General features: G+C 26.7%; 1 protein-coding gene across 1 annotated transcript; it reads left to right on the top strand.

The window, feature by feature from the left end:
- Positions 1 to 6,226: 6,226 nt before the first annotated feature.
- LOC147812031 (RNA exonuclease 1 homolog) lies at positions 6,227 to 18,530 on the top strand. Its single transcript, XM_087161718.1, has 3 exons — positions 6,227 to 6,414; positions 12,410 to 12,471; positions 16,776 to 18,530. Exons 2-3 carry the CDS (start codon positions 12,453 to 12,455, stop codon positions 17,918 to 17,920), a joined length of 1,164 nt encoding a protein of 387 aa, XP_087017844.1. The 5' UTR covers positions 6,227 to 6,414; positions 12,410 to 12,452; the 3' UTR covers positions 17,921 to 18,530.
- Positions 18,531 to 20,321: the final 1,791 nt, after the last annotated feature.

Here is a 20,321-nt window from a genome sequence, read left to right as displayed (position 1 = left end):
AATCGGAGGGGTGAAGGACTAAGATGAACCTAGGAGAGGGGTGCTAGAGGATTATCCTTTATCGCTTCTTACTTGCCAATTATTTGACTTAAAACTAACGCCAAGCAAATGATGTTCACAGTGTAATCCAGGTGGCAACGTTTATCATTTTTTTTCAAGATGTTTATCGCCAAACAGCTTTTAAATGAAATCGAAGTAAATTTCAGAATGCAATGGCATCATCAATCTATACTCTGGAATATAAGAGGTGACAAGCTGATAATAATGATGATTAATAGAGGAAAGCATGTGCTGTTAAAAGTTTAGCACGTGCTTTTATAAAAGTTATTTTATTAAAATGTAAAAAACTTATTCTTGGTTTAAGTTTAAATTATTTAATTTCAGAGATTTTATCATAAATGAAATAAAATAATTCTATATTTATCACTTCATATAAATGGTGTTTTAAAAATCATATATTTCCATGAATTATAACTTAATGTTAGTTAATAATTTTAGTTTGCAGTTATTTAATTAAATTTTTGTTATATTTTAATTTTTCTTAATTATGATACTCAGCTTATACCAGTTGGCATAAGTAAGTGTAGTGTTAGCTCCCTAATAAGTTAAAAGCGTTAAGGTTTTTTTTTATTATTATTATTTCGATTGTAACTTAAGAATGTTAAGTTCTTCTAATTGTAGTTATTTAGTTTAATTTACGTTGTAGTTATCTAGTTTAATTTAGTTAAGTTTAATTTAGTTCAAGCTTATTTTTTATGACTATCATCTTGATTTATTTATTCGTTAGTTTACAATTATACCACTGCTTTATTAAAAATATATTTTGTGAATATTCGGATTATATTTGATTTGTATTATGTTGTACTTGTTGAAAAGCAGAAAATTAAACTTTCTTAACCTTCACTTTGAAGATAAGAAATTTAAATATATTTTCAAAAATTTTAAATGAAAATTTAATTAAAACGAAGAGTTTATGTGTGATGGTCTTCGTTATAACTCCAGAATCGTTTGAGCTATCGTCCTTAAATTTCGACAGTTGATGAAGAAAGCAATTTTATCCCGATCTCAAAAGTAATTAAAAAATTTCAATTACATCTTTCAGGGGAGACTTTGGAAAGTGTTGACAACTTTGCCTGCACATAAACCCATTATGCAGCACTAGTGTGATGTTTATAAAGTACCCACTTAAATGGAAAAATAAAAGTGTAGTTATTTGAGAAAAAAATTTTATAGAAAGGAGAATGAAAAATGAATTGCGTGTTTTGCACATTTAATTAACCATGGATTTGCCCGGAATTGATTTGCACATAGTGAAAAATATACAAATTAACAAAGAAATTTTTATCGTATAAAGCAATAGAGCAAATATTTTCTTCTTTTATTATACCCAAATCAAAAAAATTTAAATCAATATTATTATTATGATTACGAAGCAAGAAGAAATCCTCGGGGAAAATATTATTCGATAAACAAGTATAATCTTGAAAGATAATGAAATCATCAATAAATCTAAAAACAAATGTAATATTAATAGTATAAATTTTCATAGAAATGCAAAAATAAGATAAAGATTAATAATTAGTGAATATGAATTTATCATTAAATTCCTCAGTTTTCTATAATATTTAAATTACCAGTAATAATATGTTCAAGATCATCCTTTGTGACATTCATAATGGGATATATTAATCCTCCCTAAATTTTTGCTTATATCAGTATAATTAAATATTGTTCTACCAAGAGATTTATTTTATTTAAAGGTTTTAATAATCTTGAAATCTTTTAAAGGAAATAAAGATCAAAAGTATTAAGAAATTTGATATTAGCAAAAATAGGATTTTGAAAGTAAATACTGAAATATCACCTATCTGAATTTTCTTTTTATTTGGAGAAATTTTACTCATTTTGGCTTTTACAAAATCGAAACAAACGTGTTTCTAAGTCTATAGATTTTGAGCAGCAAAGCAAAATGTAACTTAAAGAAATTTTTTTAATAATTTAATGTTAATTCTTTCCCCTTTCTCTTTTCTTAACATTATTATTAAATTTTTTTAATAATAATGTTAATCCCGTCTTTTTCAGTAACTTGGGGCCCCGCCAAGCTTAAATCCGGCCCTGCGGCGCAGCAATTTAGATTTTACCATTATTATTATTAGTTTCTTCAGTAATAAAATTTTTACCACGGTGTAAAGCATTACCTTTAAAGAAAGGCAGTCAAAATAGAAATAAAAAATTTGACATTCTGTTTTTTATAACAAGAATAGAAAAACTAACGCAAATTTTTTTTTTCCTGTGAGAGTGATTCTTAAGACGAACTGCTCCATCCTACGATTTGCATATGCGGAGGCAGGTTATTGCGATAATAGCATGCACGAGCAGTTCTTTTTACATATACATAGTTTCAAACCATTTAATGCACTTCGATAGGAAAGGAGCTTTACTTTTTAAAGGAGGATACTTTTTAAAGAATGCATTAAATTCTTAATCACCTGTTTAATATATAATAAATATATAAAAATGTTAAATGGATGAAAATGTTAAATATATTAAAACATTTCTAAAATTATTCCGCGCATGCATAGTCTGAAAAAACTACTTTAAAACCCCATATCTTGAGAAATTTTTAACAATTTTTTATATAACTTAAAAATAGCAATTTCAATAGTGATTGAAAATGGTTCCGAAAATTTCGTTGATTATCTGCGGAGTTATAGCCCAAAAAGTTACAAGAAAAAAATTACTATTTTATTAAAATTTTAAGTATGGAGGGGTTTGCAAATAACAACCAAAGTTATCAATGCAAATTAAAATCTTTTATTTCATCTATCCATCATCAATCTTTTTTCAATATTTCATTCAAATTAATTGCTTTATTTTTTGGCATAGGGTGTTCAAAAATACTTGTTTTCGTTTGTAATTCATTACTGTTCTTTGAAAGCTTTGAAACATTTTTTCTAAGTATGAGAAATTTCATGAACTAAACACGACTAAAGTATTTCTTGAGAAATAATTCTAATTGGATTTAAACTACTTTCTTTTAATTCTGCTATTCAAACTTTTTTCAATGTCTCCTACCACATAAATTATTGGTCCAGTTTTTATTAGATTTTTCCATGATTCAATGCTATTTTGTGGCATCTAATAAAAACTAAAAGTTCAACTTTACTTTTAAAAGAATTTTAAAAATGTAGTTTACAGGCGTTGCTTATTGGGATATTCTATGTGTAAAAAAAGTTTTCTGTACTTTTTTTTTCTTTTTGTATAAAATATAATTTCATTTAAATTTAAAAAATTTTTTGGATTGTGCAAATTGATTTACATTCCTTCATTTCGTATGACAAAACCAACTAACTACATTTAATTTATTTTAGTAAAAGGTGATTTTTCTGAAAGCTAATAAATTGTCGAAAAATTTATTTGCGAAAAAGAACAACTAAGTTTCAAAAAGAAAAGCTTCAAGATCAAGATTTTTGAAAAAGTAAGAAAAAAACTTTGGATTTGGGAAAAAAGGAGAGTTAATTATAAAACCGCATTTAACAATGTTGTGCTTAATAATAATAAATAAAATTGCCATGAAAATATTTTGTTAATACCATTAAAGACTATTGAATGATTTCTCAGTTCTGTACTGAACATGAATTTAATTTAGTTCGCAAGTCTGTATCACGGCTTGAATATCAATACATAGAAATAGTTTCAATCATTATCCCATAAAATCTTGAGAAAAATAATTATTTTTTCTAATTATGTTTTTACGGTGCAGTTACTATATTACGTTAAATTCTTATATGTGTTGCATTTTCAAACCTCATTCATACAGACGATAAATTTTATGGTTTAAAATTATTAATAATAATAATAACATTATGATCGATTTCATTAAATTTAATTGACTTAATAATTGTACTCAATGAAAAATTAGATTTGAACTACAATTAAAAAAATTCTTAAAGACTTCAAATATTTTTTTAATGCGATTGTTAATAACGACTTCCAACGTTTAGAAAAAAATGTTCTGATAATTGAAATTTTATTTAATTTTATAGTTCATAAATCTATTTCAATTCGCTAGACAAGATAAGCTATTCATGAAATGGCGGTAAGTCAAGGTACAGCTCTTTCGCTTCTTTCATTCTTAAAAAATTTTCCCTCTTCACTATTTACAAGCATGCCAAAATATTATATTAACCTCTTTTCATGGCTCTAACGGGAAAGCTAAAATATTGACGGCTTATTATCAAACGCGCCAGAACATACCCTTAAAAAGGATAACCCTATAGTCTGTGGGGGAAACATTTTCAGCGTGTTAGGTGGGTCATCTTGACCATCATTTAGTAGCAGGTGTTCCTTTGTAACACTCCTTACAATGCCTTTTGTTCATTTTGGGGGGAATAAGTTTGTGACGGATCTTGCATGTCATCCTGAGTTTAGTATCAAAACTCTTAATCTTCTGGACGTTTTCCACTTTCTTCCCATCCGAATATGAAAATAATCCAGCTGTAATTTCTTTTGTTACTTTTGTTACCCAAGCATTGCTCAAGCCCCCCTTTCATCTTGTAAGCAAAAATAAGCAATTCTCAACCCCCTCCCCACTTTAGGTTCTTGCGAAATATCTGAACGGCCCCGAAACAATACTTTTATTATTTTGTTCAACCAAGACGTTCTGCTCCCCCCCCCCTATTTGATACCGACCCCCCCTCCAAAATTGCATTTTTGTTTCTTGATTTCTTGAAAAAGCAGATTTATAAATCAGAATTAAAAACAATTCATTTAAGGAATCCAGAAATGTTTTTCAATAAACGAAAATTTGATGCCATAGATTTAGGTTCCGATTCTTAGAATGCAATCCCAGAATACAGGGAATCTTACAGCAAACGTTGTTGACTAATTAATCCTTCTCTGAACAAAATAGAAATATGAGTATGGCGAGCTTGTTTCCATAAAAACTGAATGAAGGCTTGAAAGAAAACTTTATCAACAAAATAATTCGCTTTTTAGTTTTTACTTCATTTTGCCTGTTTTTTTTTTTTGTTTTTTTTTTGTCTTTATTTTTATTCTAGCTTTGTCCTGACTGTATGTGTTGAAAACTTACGCTACTATTGTTACAATTATTCTTTATTAATTGATGCAATTGTTACAATCTTGTATGCTACAATTGCGACTAATTATTTTACAATAATTATTTTAGTTGCATATGTTGATTAGACAGAATTTTACATGAAATCCATTGTAAAAGTAAATATAACTTATTAAAAACCAATAACTTGTTTTACGTTTGATGATTGTAAAATGGTTAATCATTGTGAGCATTATAAAATGTTACAAAATAAAGTAATACCACGCGATTACTTTTCAGTAAAAAAAACATCACTTTTAGTTTTAAGTTTTTAATTAAGAATATGATTATTACTCTGAAAAGGACAATTATGCTTGTTATTTTTCATTTTAATAAAAATTTGACAAAAAGAGAGAAATTTGATTGAAATAATAAGTTGATTAATTGAAGATAATTTCATCAAGTGCATATTAAATATCTCCGTAATTGAAATAGAAGGTAAAAAGTTAAATAAATAATTTACTGATAAATACTGGTATAACTTTGTTTATTTTATGTTGATAACAAGCAAAATTTCCTTACTTCTCTTGTTAACAAGGCAAATCAGTTTTAGACCATGATTTTTTTAAACTTTTTAGATTTTTTAATATACGTAGTATAATATATATAGCTAATACATATAATGCACAATACGTTTTTATACTCTCTTTCTTGCTATGTTAATCATGCTAAAAAATTCATTGACGATAGAAAATTTTAATGTAACCATCCAGAATAAGTACATAAAATAATATGTGAAATGTAAGAATATATTAAAAATTCTATTTGTAGGATTTAAAAAAAAAAAAAAATCGGATACCAATATAAAAATGCAACTTTTTCACTCTGTTTTTGACACTGACTTTAACACGCACCTGGCAAATAAAAAAAAATTACTATGCCTGACAAATTTTAGGCATAATTATTTATAAAAAAAGATGATTTAACATATTTAAAACGAAAAATTGATGTAACGATGCTACTTTTTTTTTGGGGGGGGGGATATAAGTTAACATTCTAGACCACACGGGTTGGGGATGTTCTTGATTGGAAAATTCTTCTTATCAGTATAACTTGCTTCCAATGACTAAGTTCTTGTGTAGCTAATAATAATGGTTATGCCCCCCCCCACCTAGTGTCAATTCTTAACCAATGGTAATTGATTCGAGTTCTTTTTAAAGATTCACTTTTCTTAACGTCTTTCAGTTATTTAACTGTGAAGTTTTCTAAGTGTTGTGTCCTCATTTGGATTTATTTAGTTTATACGTAAATTTTTAATACAGAAGTCATTATAAGAAGATATTTTATTTTAGATTGGGGTGAGTTATTCTTTTCTTAATGTTCGTATTTATATTTTATTTAATTAAGTGTATCGCGTTACTATTTTATTGTTTGCTTGTTTTTTCAAAATTTTCCACGTGTTTTCCTGTTTTACCCAAAGCTCTTTTCCTTTTTTTTTTTTAAAAAAATCTAAGTTGATTTGTATTTACTCTTCTTATGAAACCAATTAATTTTATGTAATGTAAGGTGAGATAGTCTTACAGATTTACGCTCTAACTGCTTTAAAAGTCCATAATTTATTCTATAATCACTTATTACATTTTTAAGTAATACTTTATTCGTTCAAAGTATAAATTTGATAATCATAAATAATATATCTTGCTTATTAAATTAGTTATTTTAACCTATGAATTCTATTCTTCTGTTAGGTTAATTAGACACCATGTTCCGCCACAATATCCCTTAATTTTTTATTTATAGCTATTGTATGATCTTTTTATTTTCTTCTAAGGCAATGTTTATTTCATGGGAATCTCTGGTTATCCTATGAGTTCTATTTTTCTGTATGGTTAATTAGTCACCATGTTGAACCACTATTTCCCTAAATTTTTATTTATAGCTATTATATGATCTTTTTATTATTTTTTTTAAAGTCATGTTTATTTCATGAAAACCTCTGGTTATCCTATGAATTATATATTTTGTTAGGTTAATGGGTCAACATGCTCCACCACTAGCTCCCTAAATTTTTTATTTATAGCTATTGTATGATCTTTTTATTTTCTTCGAAAGCCATGTTTACTTCACGAGAACTTCTGGTTATATTTTCTTTTTATTATAAAGCTATTTATACGTTAAACTTGTGAAAATTATTAGCTCATAGGAAAATAGGGGTTAGGAATTTAATATCCAGTTAGTTTCAGATGTATCTTACCTAGTGTAATATAAACACGTTAAAAATAATTTCTATAAAAGCAAAAAAAAAAGAAAATTTACGTTTACACAATTTAAATGAAATTTCGAATAAATTGTTCAGATGTATTTTGACATTAGTAATCAGGATTATAATTTATTTATTTTTTCTAAGTGCTTCGACAGTTTGTTTAAAAAATTATCTGATATTAGTGCTTAGAGTAGTGAATTGAATAAATAAATTCTGTCACAGTCGTTAAACTGAATTTATTTGCCTTTTTAGCAAATCTATTTCATCATTGGTATGCATATGAATTAAACCTTTCTCTTCAGAAATTTCATGAGTCTATAAGACGTCACACAGCGTTCAAGTGTCACAAAATGCGGATACATTTAATATACATATATTACATTTTAATTTGTTTACCAGCAAAAACCTCTTTTAAAAATATCTTCCTTGTTTTCTCTGTATTTTAACTTATTTTATAGGTTCTATGTACGTGTACTTCACGCGCACTAAATGAAACTTCTTATTACTTTTCTTTATTTTCTTTGTTAATCTCCTTTTTCTTTTTTGTTTTTGTATTGTGTTACCCGAAATTTTTAAGTCCTATAAAGCGTGTGGTGATAAAAGATGTAAAATTTACCCTACTATTGACAAAAAACATATAATTCGTAATAACGGTAGCTCCAGATTTGTTTGTAAAATTAAAAACGTTATTTATATGTTGACCTGTGGTTTTCGTAATATGAAATGTGTTCGGACAAACCAGTCAGTATCTTAATATTCGAATTAATTGACACCGTTTAGATATAAACTGTAATAAAATTATCAATAACCTGGAACTGAATCATTTTAGAGAACATAATTTTAACAGAGTCAAAATTATTATTTTAGAAATAGTGGAATAATTTGATTTAAGACTGCAAAATGAAAATTATTACATGCTTTTATATAGAACAATTTTGCTGTATGGACTAAAATGACAGCCTCCAACATACACAGATTAACTTTAATAACTCCTCAACTTAATCATTTTTCTCCACTAAGGATAAGCGTACAAATCGAGGTAAACGGGGGATCAGGAAGTAATAAAAACTCTCTTAATAGTGACAAATTAAATCTAATATGGAAAATGATTTTTATAAACATTCTAATATTAAACCAATAAAAGATTTTGCTTTTTCCCATTAGAATAATGATGTATATAGACTTCAAAATCTTATTATTATCTTTTCTTTTATTGATTTATTACACTTCAAAATTTTCTGTTTCAATTTTGTGAAAGCTAAAATGAGTAAATTATATTTTGTTATTGACTTTCAAATCGTTATTTTCGATAAGATTAAATTTCATAATATTTTTGGAAATTTAGGAGATATGTTTCCATTAAAAGATTTTAACGTAATCCAAAAGCTGTAAATAATATAATAAATCTATTAATATAGCTATTTTTAATTATTATGATATTTACAAAAATTTAGGGAAAATTATTCTCTCCGATTATGATTGTCACTGTGAAGAAGAAAATTATTTTGAATTTGTAGATAGATATCTTGAACATATTATTACTGGTAATTTAAATTTTATAGAAAACTTAAAACTTTGGAAATTAACGCAAAATTCAGACCCATTTACCATATATAAATTAATGAAATTCTGAAGTACTTTCTCAATATATTTTTAAAGATATCAAAATAGATTCTCTTTACCTTTATGTTAACAGAATAAGGGGCTGTTTATTATTACTTTAAAGACTTTGGTTTCAATAATGAGGAAAATTTAAATAACAATAACAATTCAACAAATTTTTCTAAAATTGATCGATCAATTACGTAACCACAAAAAAAATTTTTAATTACCCTCATAGACAAGGTAACAATAATTATTTAATCTTCTGTAGAAATTCTATGTTGAACTTTTAAATAAGGAGTTGAAAAATAATAAAAATTTTAAGCTTAAGAATTGAAAGATTAATATTATCATTAAAATCTTTTTAGCTTTATATAAGAGATTAAAAATTAAAATTAGCAATATACAATTTCCTTAATTAATTATTTGTCCAATGTTTCATAAAATTCGTATAAAATTTAAAATAATCACATGTGGGTCTAATACTTACCTAACTAAACCTAGCACCATTTTCTCTTAAATTAACTACTAAACTCTACTAATCTCTACTTAAATAAAATTATTAACAACATTATTTAAGAAGCTTTTTGTTGGATTATCAACTGATTTAAGAATTTGTCATAATCTTTTCAACAGCATTCTCTTTTCAACACTAAAAGATGTTCTTTTGAGTTATAACTATGATTTTAAAGATATCCTTCATTGCGATTTTGATTCTTGGGAAATTCTAATTAGTTTTTGTCCTTAATTACCTTTGCAATGGAAAAAATACTTTTATTCAAAATGATGTAATAAATGATGTAAGAATCTAATATTTCATCTCTCTCAGCTAACTTAATCTTACATTATTTGGAAAATTATACTCTTACTATTAAATTTGTTTTTAGATTTATTAATGATTTAATTATTTTTAATTTTCAAGATTATACTAAATATATCACATACTATATATCCCAGGGGCAATCATAATTATATCCGATTATGATTGTCACCGTGAAGAGGAAAATTTTTTTGAATTTGTTGATAAACAACTTAAACATATTATTACTGATAATTTGAATACTATAGAAAACTTAAAACTTAGGGATTTAATGATAAAAGGCACACAATTTAGACCCATTTACCATATTTAAATTAATAAAATTCTTAAATACTTTTTTAATGATTCCAATAATTTTTTTTTAAGATATCAGAATAGATTCTCTTTACCTTTAGGTTTATCAGCAAAATGGAAATGGGCTGTTTATTATTTCTTTAAAAACTTTGTTTTCAATAATAAGGGAAATTTAAGTAACAGTAACAATTCGATAAATTTTTCTACAATTGATTAATCAATTAAGCAACTACTATTTTGCAGATATTTTGTATTTATCTCCATAGACAAAGCTAACAATAATTTTTTACAATAACATAATTATGAACAATAATTATGTACAACAGAATATATATTTTTATTCAAATTGATAGAATACGACAAGAATCTAATTTTTCATCTCTCTTAGCTAATTTATTTTTGCACTATTATGAAAAAGAATTATACTCTTATTGTTAAATTTGTTTTAATATTTATTGATGATTTAATTATCTCTAATTTTCAAGATTATTCCATTTTGTTAAATAATACTTATCCGAGGAATTATTTAATCTTGCTTCGTAATCATGATGATAATATTAATTTTAATTTTTTGGATTTGGTTAATAAGAAAAGAAGAAAATATCTTTTTTGTTGATTTATGTGATGAAAAATGATTTTAACTTTAATATAAATAAGCTAATTACTTGGAATTCTAATGTATCTAAAACCATCAATGTAAATGCCATTTTTAATCAAATGAATAGAATTATAAGAATCTGTAGTTATGTTTAAAAATCTATGCAAAACGAATAAGCTCTCTCCTTTTTTTAAATAAATGTTAATTTTCTAGAAATCATTAAAATTGTATAATTAAATATCAACCTTATTAATTATAAACTTGTTTTATCCAGTACAATATTATTACCTTGCTCACAATCATTTTCGTGTTATTTGCTATATAGTTTTAGAAATATTCAGTGAAATTAAACAAAATTTTAAGAGAAATACAAAATTAATTACGAAATTTTTGGTTTGAAATTTGAGAAAAAATTCGTTCAAAATTGCAAAAGATATGAGTAAAGTAGTTCTTTTATATTGCACATCAGCGGAAAAAACATTTTTTTTTCTTCCTAATTTTGAAGACAATTGTATATGGTAATTAATAGAAAAATCCCATATGAATATCTTAAAAATTAAAAGAATTTCTAAGTAATTTTTGTACTTTTTAAAAGAAGCTCAAAATGATATGGAGTTTTCCACAAGTATCATTGTATACTAAATAAGATTTATTAAAACTGACACCGGCATTGATGAAGATCCTCATCAGGAAAATATTTTTTCTTTCTCCTGTTTTCGTTCTTTATACAATCATATTTCAGCTTATGAACATATATTGTAGGGCGTTATGATTTGTTATTTATTTTTGTCGTAAGATACGAAATAATATTTGTAGAAAACTGCTTATCACTTTGAGTTTTTTTTTTTTTTTTAAAGTACTAACACTACTTATAAAATTGCCTAAAACTTTTGAAATTTTCAAGATATTCAAATCGGACTTTCTTTATTTGTTGCCAAATATGATTCTCTTCAAAATTAAGAAGGAAAAAAAAAATTTTCACTTCATTCCCTGCGTCTTTGCAGTAAAGAAGAATTACTTTAATTACTCAAATCTTGTGCAATTTGAAACGAATTTTTATTAAAATTTTACTGATTTTAATTTGAAGCAATGGTTTTCAAACTAATTTTAAATTGCCTTAAAAATTTTGTTTAATTTTATTGAATAATTTTAAAATTAGCAGGAACAAAAAAAGTGAGACAAAGAATTACTTTTTTTTAATAAAAATGCCCATATCTCCAAAAAATATTTAAGCCAGACTTACGGAATTATTGCGTACAATAACCAAAATAATTGCTACAAACAACAAATTTATTGCTACATTATTTTATAAACCTCTAAAAGCTTTACACTTTATTGATAAGAACGAGAAATTGCATAATCTAAAACTTTTTTAAACTATACAACTAATTATTTTAATGTGATAAGAAATAAAAACTTAAAAGTGGGGATCGATTCGAACATTCAAGCCATGAGGGAATCTTTATGAAAAGCACATCACATCGTAATGGCCAACTTTAACTAATATAAGCTACACGCATTGACTCAATACTGAGTGCAGATGTGTTGCAATAGTAATTACATGCATTGTAATCTATGTATTTCAGTAATAATTCATACATGCATAGTAATAACAATTTAATATTTGTAGTTAATTTGTGTTCGTTCGCTTTTTTTTTTGTATTATTATATTTATGTAAATGCCCGGTTCCTGATGCATTTTTTTACTATGTACTGAAGGATGCATGTATTTAAAATTTGCTTTGTATCTTATTCTGTGTTTATTTATTTTTGCAGAAATTCCGTATTAGAGATTACAGGAGATAGTTAGAGCTGAATCATGACAGCTAATAAAGAAAGTAAGTGTAAATGTTATATATCTCTTTCACGGTGACAGTTAAATGAAGATAAAACTTAAGAATAAAATTTAATTGTCATAGTTTTGCTTATGAGATATTTGAATTTGATAGATTTGAAATTTCAAAATATCTTTTTTTTTATTATTGTTAATATTTTCGGAAATTTTATTTCTCTCAATGTTTAAAAATCGTGAACGACACTGCCACGGCTGTTGCAATTTCGCTGCTGTAATTTTTTTTCTTTTTTTTTTTGCCATTGCTGCTGCGAAAAAATACTGCGTGGTGCTCCCACTCTAAATCTCACATAAGTGCTTGAAATTCAACATTCTTAAAGGATCGTTTTTATTTAAGAACTTGAAGGATATTTTTTTTTCTCAAAATTTCAATTTGTTTAAAAATTATTGCGTTTTGTTTTGTTTTGCTCTTCTGGCTTTAAATAATGATCTTAACGCTTTTTATTATTTAAATAATGAATTTTGCTTTAATTATATAAAGGCTTCGTTGATTAGGTGGGGAAAAAATTGAGAACTGTTTGAACTTCAGCGATTTTTTTTCCTCAAAAATTTTATATAATAATAAAATTATGCAAAATGCTATTCTGAAGAGGAGAAAATTTATACTTGTTTGTTTTTAGAATTTTTTAACTTGACAGTATACTAAAAAGTTAACTCCTCTTTTATCTTTTGATTTAATGATTAGTTTTCATGTACTAAATCTTTAATCTTAACAGTTCAAAGATATAATCTCAAAAAGCTAATTTATATATGCACACGATATTTTAAACCTTGACATCAGACGCAATAACGAACTTTTTAAGGAATACATTTTTGGAATCGTGACTTTTGAAGCCGTTATCTGGAAAGTATAGTTTCAATAGTTAGAGTGGCTAAACGTTTGAGCTCCTTGATATCGAACTTAGTGTCAGCGTATTTCGCTATATCTTCGTATCCAATGAAGAATATCATACATTTTTCGCAATCAGCTATAAATCTTTTCTTTATTATTCAAAGATAATTATTATTTGATGTTTTTCATTATTTTAGTTATTCAATACAATTCAATTAAATGACTAAATACAAAATTTGAAGGAACTCAGTCGAATAGTTGTTGAAAAATAATAAGTTGAATTCTTTGAGTTACGCAAAAAGAAAATACAATTAAGAGGCCTATTTTTCAACTACACTACTTTAACTAAAGGGACCGTATTTTCCAGATTCAGGCTACCTTCCGCCATATTTTGAAGGTCAATATTCAAAATCCGCTTAAGGAAAAGGTCATATTTATTCAGAGAATATCCATTTTTGTCCTAGATTTATAAAAGTTGATTCCTAGTACGTGAAAATGCAATCTTTAGATTTAAAGTTATTATAAGTTTTTTTCCCCTTTTAATTTTTTTTCACATTTTAAATTCAGTTTTGTTTATACTGACGGAAACGGATTTGTTTGATAAGGAAAGCTTCAAACGTAAGCTACGTGAAAAAGTGCACAATTTTCGAGATTCTAAAAACCATCATGCATGTAATAGCTATATTTGTAAGATGCACTACATATAAAGTACTTAATAGCGTTTACTCAAAAGAATTTTCCTATTATTATAATTTTCATGGCATCAATAATAACTTCTTTTAATAATAATGACTTCTTTCAAAAGAATTTAAAACAGCAATCTCTTGCAATTTCCTATAAAACGGTGATTGGTCTCAGACAAAACAGAGTAAAAAGTGCATAAGATGCAATACATTATTTTCTAGATAGCAATGTCAGAAGATCAAAAGGGTAGAATTCTTTTAGTATATACCATATATGGCAACGTTACTTTTAAAAAGTAACGAGTAAAAGTACAAGTATTTTTTAAAAAAGTAACGAGTAAAAAGTTTTTATTTTAAGAAGTAACGAGTAAAAAGTACAAGTAAAAGTACAAGTACTAAACAAAAAAAGTAACGATTCAAAAGTACATTTCTAGGAAATCGAAAATTCAAAGTAACCTAAAATTTTATTGAATAATATTCTTATGTTCTTCAATGTTTTTGCAAAATTGGTTTTATTTATTTAATTATTTTTAATTTTGAAAGTTATGGACATTAATTTACTTTCAAATTCGGCGGAATGTTATAATATAATTTTATGATATAATCGTATAATATAATTTTAAAATCAAATATAATTTTAATATCAAACTTGTTATGGATTTGCACTAAAAAGAAATTTTATCTATTGATTTTAATTTTTAGTTTATTATTTTTATTTATTTAAATTACCATTGATTTAAAATTGTTTTACTCTATAGAAACGCGTTTTAAAAGCACAAAAATAAACAAAGCAAACATGGGGTTTCAGATAGCTTTGTGATCTTCGAGCTGGTAAAAAATAATTGAATGTGCAGTATAAGTTGAAACAGAACAGTTTACAGTTTTATTTGTAAGAATGGCTAATGCTGAAGTCATGCGAGAAAATCATTTTCCGAACATTTCTGCCAAACGGAATGATTAAAATTTGTAAACGAATTTTAGTATCAGCAGCTAAATTAATACCTTCGTGTTTTCAAGAGTTAAAATAGTAAAATAGTTTTCAGTAGCACAAATAGTTCCGAAGTTCTTAGAGATTTGACTGGGCGTTGTTTGACAAGGTCGGGCATAAACATAATTTTAGGAAAAAATGTACTAGGTAAAAATGTATTTAGTAAAAAATGTATTAAGACAAAAATGTATTATTAGTGAGATCAGAAAGAAAATTGAAAAACGTAATAACAAAATCCAACAATTTTTATTTAAAATGTATTAAGCAAATGCATAAAACTCGAAAATGAATGAAAATAACTTCTTAATTAATATTTTTATTCATTTTGCAAAATAATTGCATTTTGACAGCATTTTTTTAAAATTTTTTTTTTAGAAAGCTTACCGAGTTTTAGAAAAAAGTAACGAAGTACAAGTAAAAGTACGTACTTTTTACTTGTACCGGCGGTACAAGTAACGAAAGTAAAAGTACTGCCATATATGGTATATACCTATGTAAACAATACGCAGAAAAATCAATCGTAATAACTTTTGATTTAATGATCAAATTTTCATGTACTGGGATTCAAACTTAATGGTTCAGTTGGGTAATTTAAAAATGCTAAATTATTTAAGCAAACAGTATTTTAAGCTACGAAATCAGCAATTAAGTTACGAAAACAGCAGGTACAAAATCGTATACTTTCCTTGAATGACCATACCTTTCCTTCGGCGGATTTGGATTTTATTTTTTGCGTATTTAACCATAGAGGCCTTTTAAAGCGAATAGTAATCTTTTGCAAGCAAATATAAAATTCGTTTATACAAAAATAATTATATGTAAAAGATAATTTATATTAATTATCTATTATTTTATTCAATAAAAATCGAAGAAAATTTGAATTTTAAGGACTTAAAAATTCTTACACCAATTTAAAGAAAGTTATTTGAAATATTATAAAACAAAATTTGAACAAAATTGGTCAAATATTTCTTGATAAATTGAATTTTAAATGTGAAAAAAATCAATTTCTCAGGTTCGACTTCATTCATTCTTCTCCCTTATACAGAAAGATGGACTCTCTCTCTCATACTGTCTAAAGGTTATTAATTAGTAAAAAATGCTAGAAACCCTTTCACTGCCATTTGTTGGAAAATTGATGTTTTTAGCCACAATTTTCCAGCAAGAAAAATGTTTTCATTTATGGCGTAAAATTTTGTGAGTGGTGGATATTGCGCGTATACAGGTTGCGCGTAATCAATGACATACTTATTCTTTTCCTTAAGTTCAATCCCCAAGAAAACTTTGGGTGGGGGCTATCCTCAGTAGGGTTTGTATACCAAAAAGGGTAGTTTCAGTCTGGGGCAGAATTGAGGGCTACCATCATTGCACTCGGCATAATATTGATGCATTGTATCCACGGTATTGCTAAATACCCAGACCCTGATTGCAGAATTTTTTTTATCCTCGTTTCCTATCCAGATAGAATAAGGACTGAATGCTTCCTGTAAATATGTGTTAGAATATCCACTTTCTTAACAAACATATTGGTTTCACATTGGTTTCCTTTACGTTAAACTATAGCACGAGAATAATCTGGCTTTATTTGAGTGGCACATATTGTACTGGCGTCAACGCTGCTAACGTAGTTTTCAATTTCTCTTTTAAGCAAAATTTAATTTCCTTATCTACAAAGTTTTTCTATTTGTCAGATTTTTTTTCTATTGTACCGAATTATTCTGTTTGTTCGATAGTTGTTCTGTATAGCTATGATTTATTAATGAAAGTTTCATTTTTGAATCTTTTAGATCTAAGCGTAGCAACATCAACCCTCAAGGAGTTTGGAGACTTGAATCTGCCCAAGGGGAAGATATACACCTATCTCGGTAAATATCTAATGGACTCGAAGTATTTCAACAAACTCACCCACGAGCTGATTAAGGGAGCCACGATTTCCGAACATGGAACAGTTGTTAGGAAATGCTACAGGTGCCGAAAAAGATTTGAGGTCACACCAGAGGGAAAATACACGGTGAACGAAAAATGTTACTACCATCCAGATAAAGTAATTAAATTTTCTGGCCATCCATCTATCTTCAAGTGCTGTAAAAGACACGCTTCTCTTATTGGATGCAAAGTGTATCCGTTACACATTTGTGGAGATCCACTGCTCAAACCGGAGATCAAAAGAACTGGTGAAAAGCGCCTTGCACACCAGCTTCGTGGAGTCTACGCATTAGATTGCGAAATGGTTTACACTGTAATAGGATTGGAAGTTGCAAAAGTCGGTTTAGTTAATGAAGAAGGCTTCACAATTTACGAGTCCTTCGTACAACCTGAAAATGAAATCCTTGATTATTGCACCAAATTTAGTGGCATAAAGGCCGAAGATTTACTTGGAGTAACAACAACTCTTCGTGACGTGCAAAGTGTCCTAGGTAATCTGCTTCACAGCGAATGCATATTAATCGGACATGGACTTGAAGGAGACCTCCGATGTCTAAGACTGACTCACACAAAAATTGTGGATACGTCTGTTGTTTTTGCAAGGAGTGATGGCTCTAAGCCAAAGCTTAGAGACCTAGCTTACGAAAAACTAAAGCTTGTGGTGCAAGATGACATTGGTGGACATGATTGCATCGAAGATGCAAGAACTTGCATGGCTTTGATGTTGAATAAAATTAAGGAAGACAAAATTACTCAAGCTGTATCACAAAAAAATACTGTAACTAATGAATGTCGAAAGTTTAATATCCCTACTCAATGTATAGATATGGCATTTCTATCTGCCCAGGGCATTAGCCAGGAAGAGTTACACACCAAAAAATGGCCTTTTTCTGAAGTATCACATCAGCCTGAGTATCACATAGTTGAACAGAAAGGTAGTTTTAAAAAGGTGTGTTATATTTGCACAAATCTACAATTTGGAAATGAGTCTTACTGCTACGCTTAAATTTTAGGTTCTTATTTACGAACGGTATACAGTCATGTTCATGTGAGTCGAAAAAAGGATAATTAAGACTTGGCTGTTACATGTTGGCTTATTAATTCACTGTAAGTAGATTTGTATGAATGGATCACCCATATAAATTTTTTGTTTTAAAATTTAGTTCATTAAATTAGTTATTAAAATTAATTTAAATTAGTTCTTTTAAAATTTTCTTTTTATTAGTTAAAATTCATTTAAATCAGTTTTTAAAAATTTAGGAAAGTGATTCAGTTTTTTATCTGTTTATTTTAAATGATTTCTGGAGTTATGAAAGAGAATTGTAATCCTAAGATGTTCTGAAGCTATATGCTGTTTTAAGTGAATTGCTGTATTTTCTTCTATTGATATCGTTAGTAAATATTTGCGTATTGCTGTATTTTTTAATTTTTAATGTTTTGTGATTGTTATTGTGACCTGAAAAATCTTTCCTTTTTGGTATAATTTTTTCTGTTTTAAGCAAATTGCTGTATTTTTTCTATTGACATCATTTGTAAATATTTGTATATAAAATGCTTATTTTTTTATGTTAAATATTTTGTGATTATAACTGTAAACTGCAAAATCTTAACTTTTTGGTTCAATTTTTTCTGTTTTAAGCAAATTGCTGTATTTTTTCTAGTGACATCATTTGTAAATATATTCATATTAAATACATTTTTTAATTTTTAATATTTGTCATTATTACTATAAACTGCGATATCTTTGCTTTTTTTGTATAATTTTTTATTCAAAAATGTCCTTTTTTTAATCTTTTGTTGTAACTGTAGTGTACATTGTGTGCAGGAACTTTTTTGACACTATGACAAATTCCTGAACAAAACCGAGATTTGGAGAATTTTCATGTCTTCTGTTTGGTTTAGAAACATGACAAGGTGCTAAAAATTTTAAAAATCTAACAAAATTTTAAAAGTTCACAACAGTTACAATTTCTTTTAAAAAAGCATTTTTCTTTTTAAACAAAAACAACAGGTTGACTTGCAACTAGAATGCACATCCAAATGACTCGATGCGAAGAAATTACGCTTACAGAAAAAAGAAGATTTTTAGTTTAAGTTATGGAGTAAAAAGTAAAATATTTTTAAAGGGATAAAAAAAGTTCACAAAAATCTTTCAGGTATAATTAATTTAATTCAAAGTAAGATTGATCTGTATTTGATTATAATTGGCTAATCAATGATATTAATGTCAAAGTATGGAATTGAGTAATTCTAAATCAAAATGTTTTCAAAAGAATCAAAGCTTCCTCTTTGTATTAAAAGAAAGTTAATGCAACCATCACCGCTATTTCAGGAAATTTAAGCAGAGCGTTCTTGTCTTATGTCTAAATGTCTTATAACTCAAAAACTATTGCATGAAACGATAATGGAATTGTACACTTTCTAGAGAAATGTTTAAAGAAAACTCTGATACACACACACACACACACACACACACATATATATATATATATATATATATATATATATATATATATATATATATATATATATATATATATATATATATATATATATATATATATATATATATATATATATATATATATATATATATACACTTTTATCAACTTCCAACCTTTCTTTGCTCACAAATACAGAATCTTTGTGACTCACAAAAAATTCCATGAAAATAATATAACATAACGTTTATTTGATATTTTTTTTCATTACAAATATCCTTACAATAATATTTATAGAAATTAATTATAAAACTGAAAAATATTACATCATAATTAGTTACGTAATTTCAAACTTTTAAAAAGAACTGAGTTTTTAAACAAAATTAGTCAATTTTAATTTTTTTAAGGCTTTTACGAAGGATTCGAAACAGTTAAAAAAATAACAGGCCTCACCAACGCAGACCACTTATCCATACGAATGTGTAATTCTTAATTTACAATTTTATTTCAGGGAGTTTTTGTTCCAGAATTAATTTGGTGGTAATATCATTTAATCGTTTACCGTGACTTAATTAAAATATTAGGATTCGAAACACATGATTTCCTAGAAATCATATAGTTTTATTCTTCTGTTAATAATAGTTAAATTACTATTAACTATAAATAAATCTTTGGGATAGAAGGAAGGAACAATATATCTTTCGAAGGTTATCTGTCATCATCCTGCAGGATTGAGACTAGTTTCTCCCATTTGTTTCTTCATTTAATTGAGGTTAGCGTACGAGACAAGGTGTTGAACTAAGCAGAATAACTTTTTTCTTGTACAGAAGAGAAAATTTTAGTGAAAATCACTATCTCACTTGTAAATTTTTTTATCTTGATTATCATTTTAACTTTCGCAGAGATTAATGGTAGGAAGGGAGTGATGAACTGGTAGATCAAAAATGGGCACCAAAAATAATTTAA

The sequence above is a fragment of the Parasteatoda tepidariorum genome, chromosome 4, assembly GCF_982258835.1.
Source record: "Parasteatoda tepidariorum strain Cologne lab strain chromosome 4, Ptep-v5.0, whole genome shotgun sequence".
Taxonomy (NCBI): Eukaryota; Metazoa; Arthropoda; class Arachnida; order Araneae; family Theridiidae; genus Parasteatoda; species Parasteatoda tepidariorum.
The sequence above is the reverse complement of the archived record's forward strand: the minus strand, read 5'-3'. Positions and strand labels throughout refer to the sequence as shown.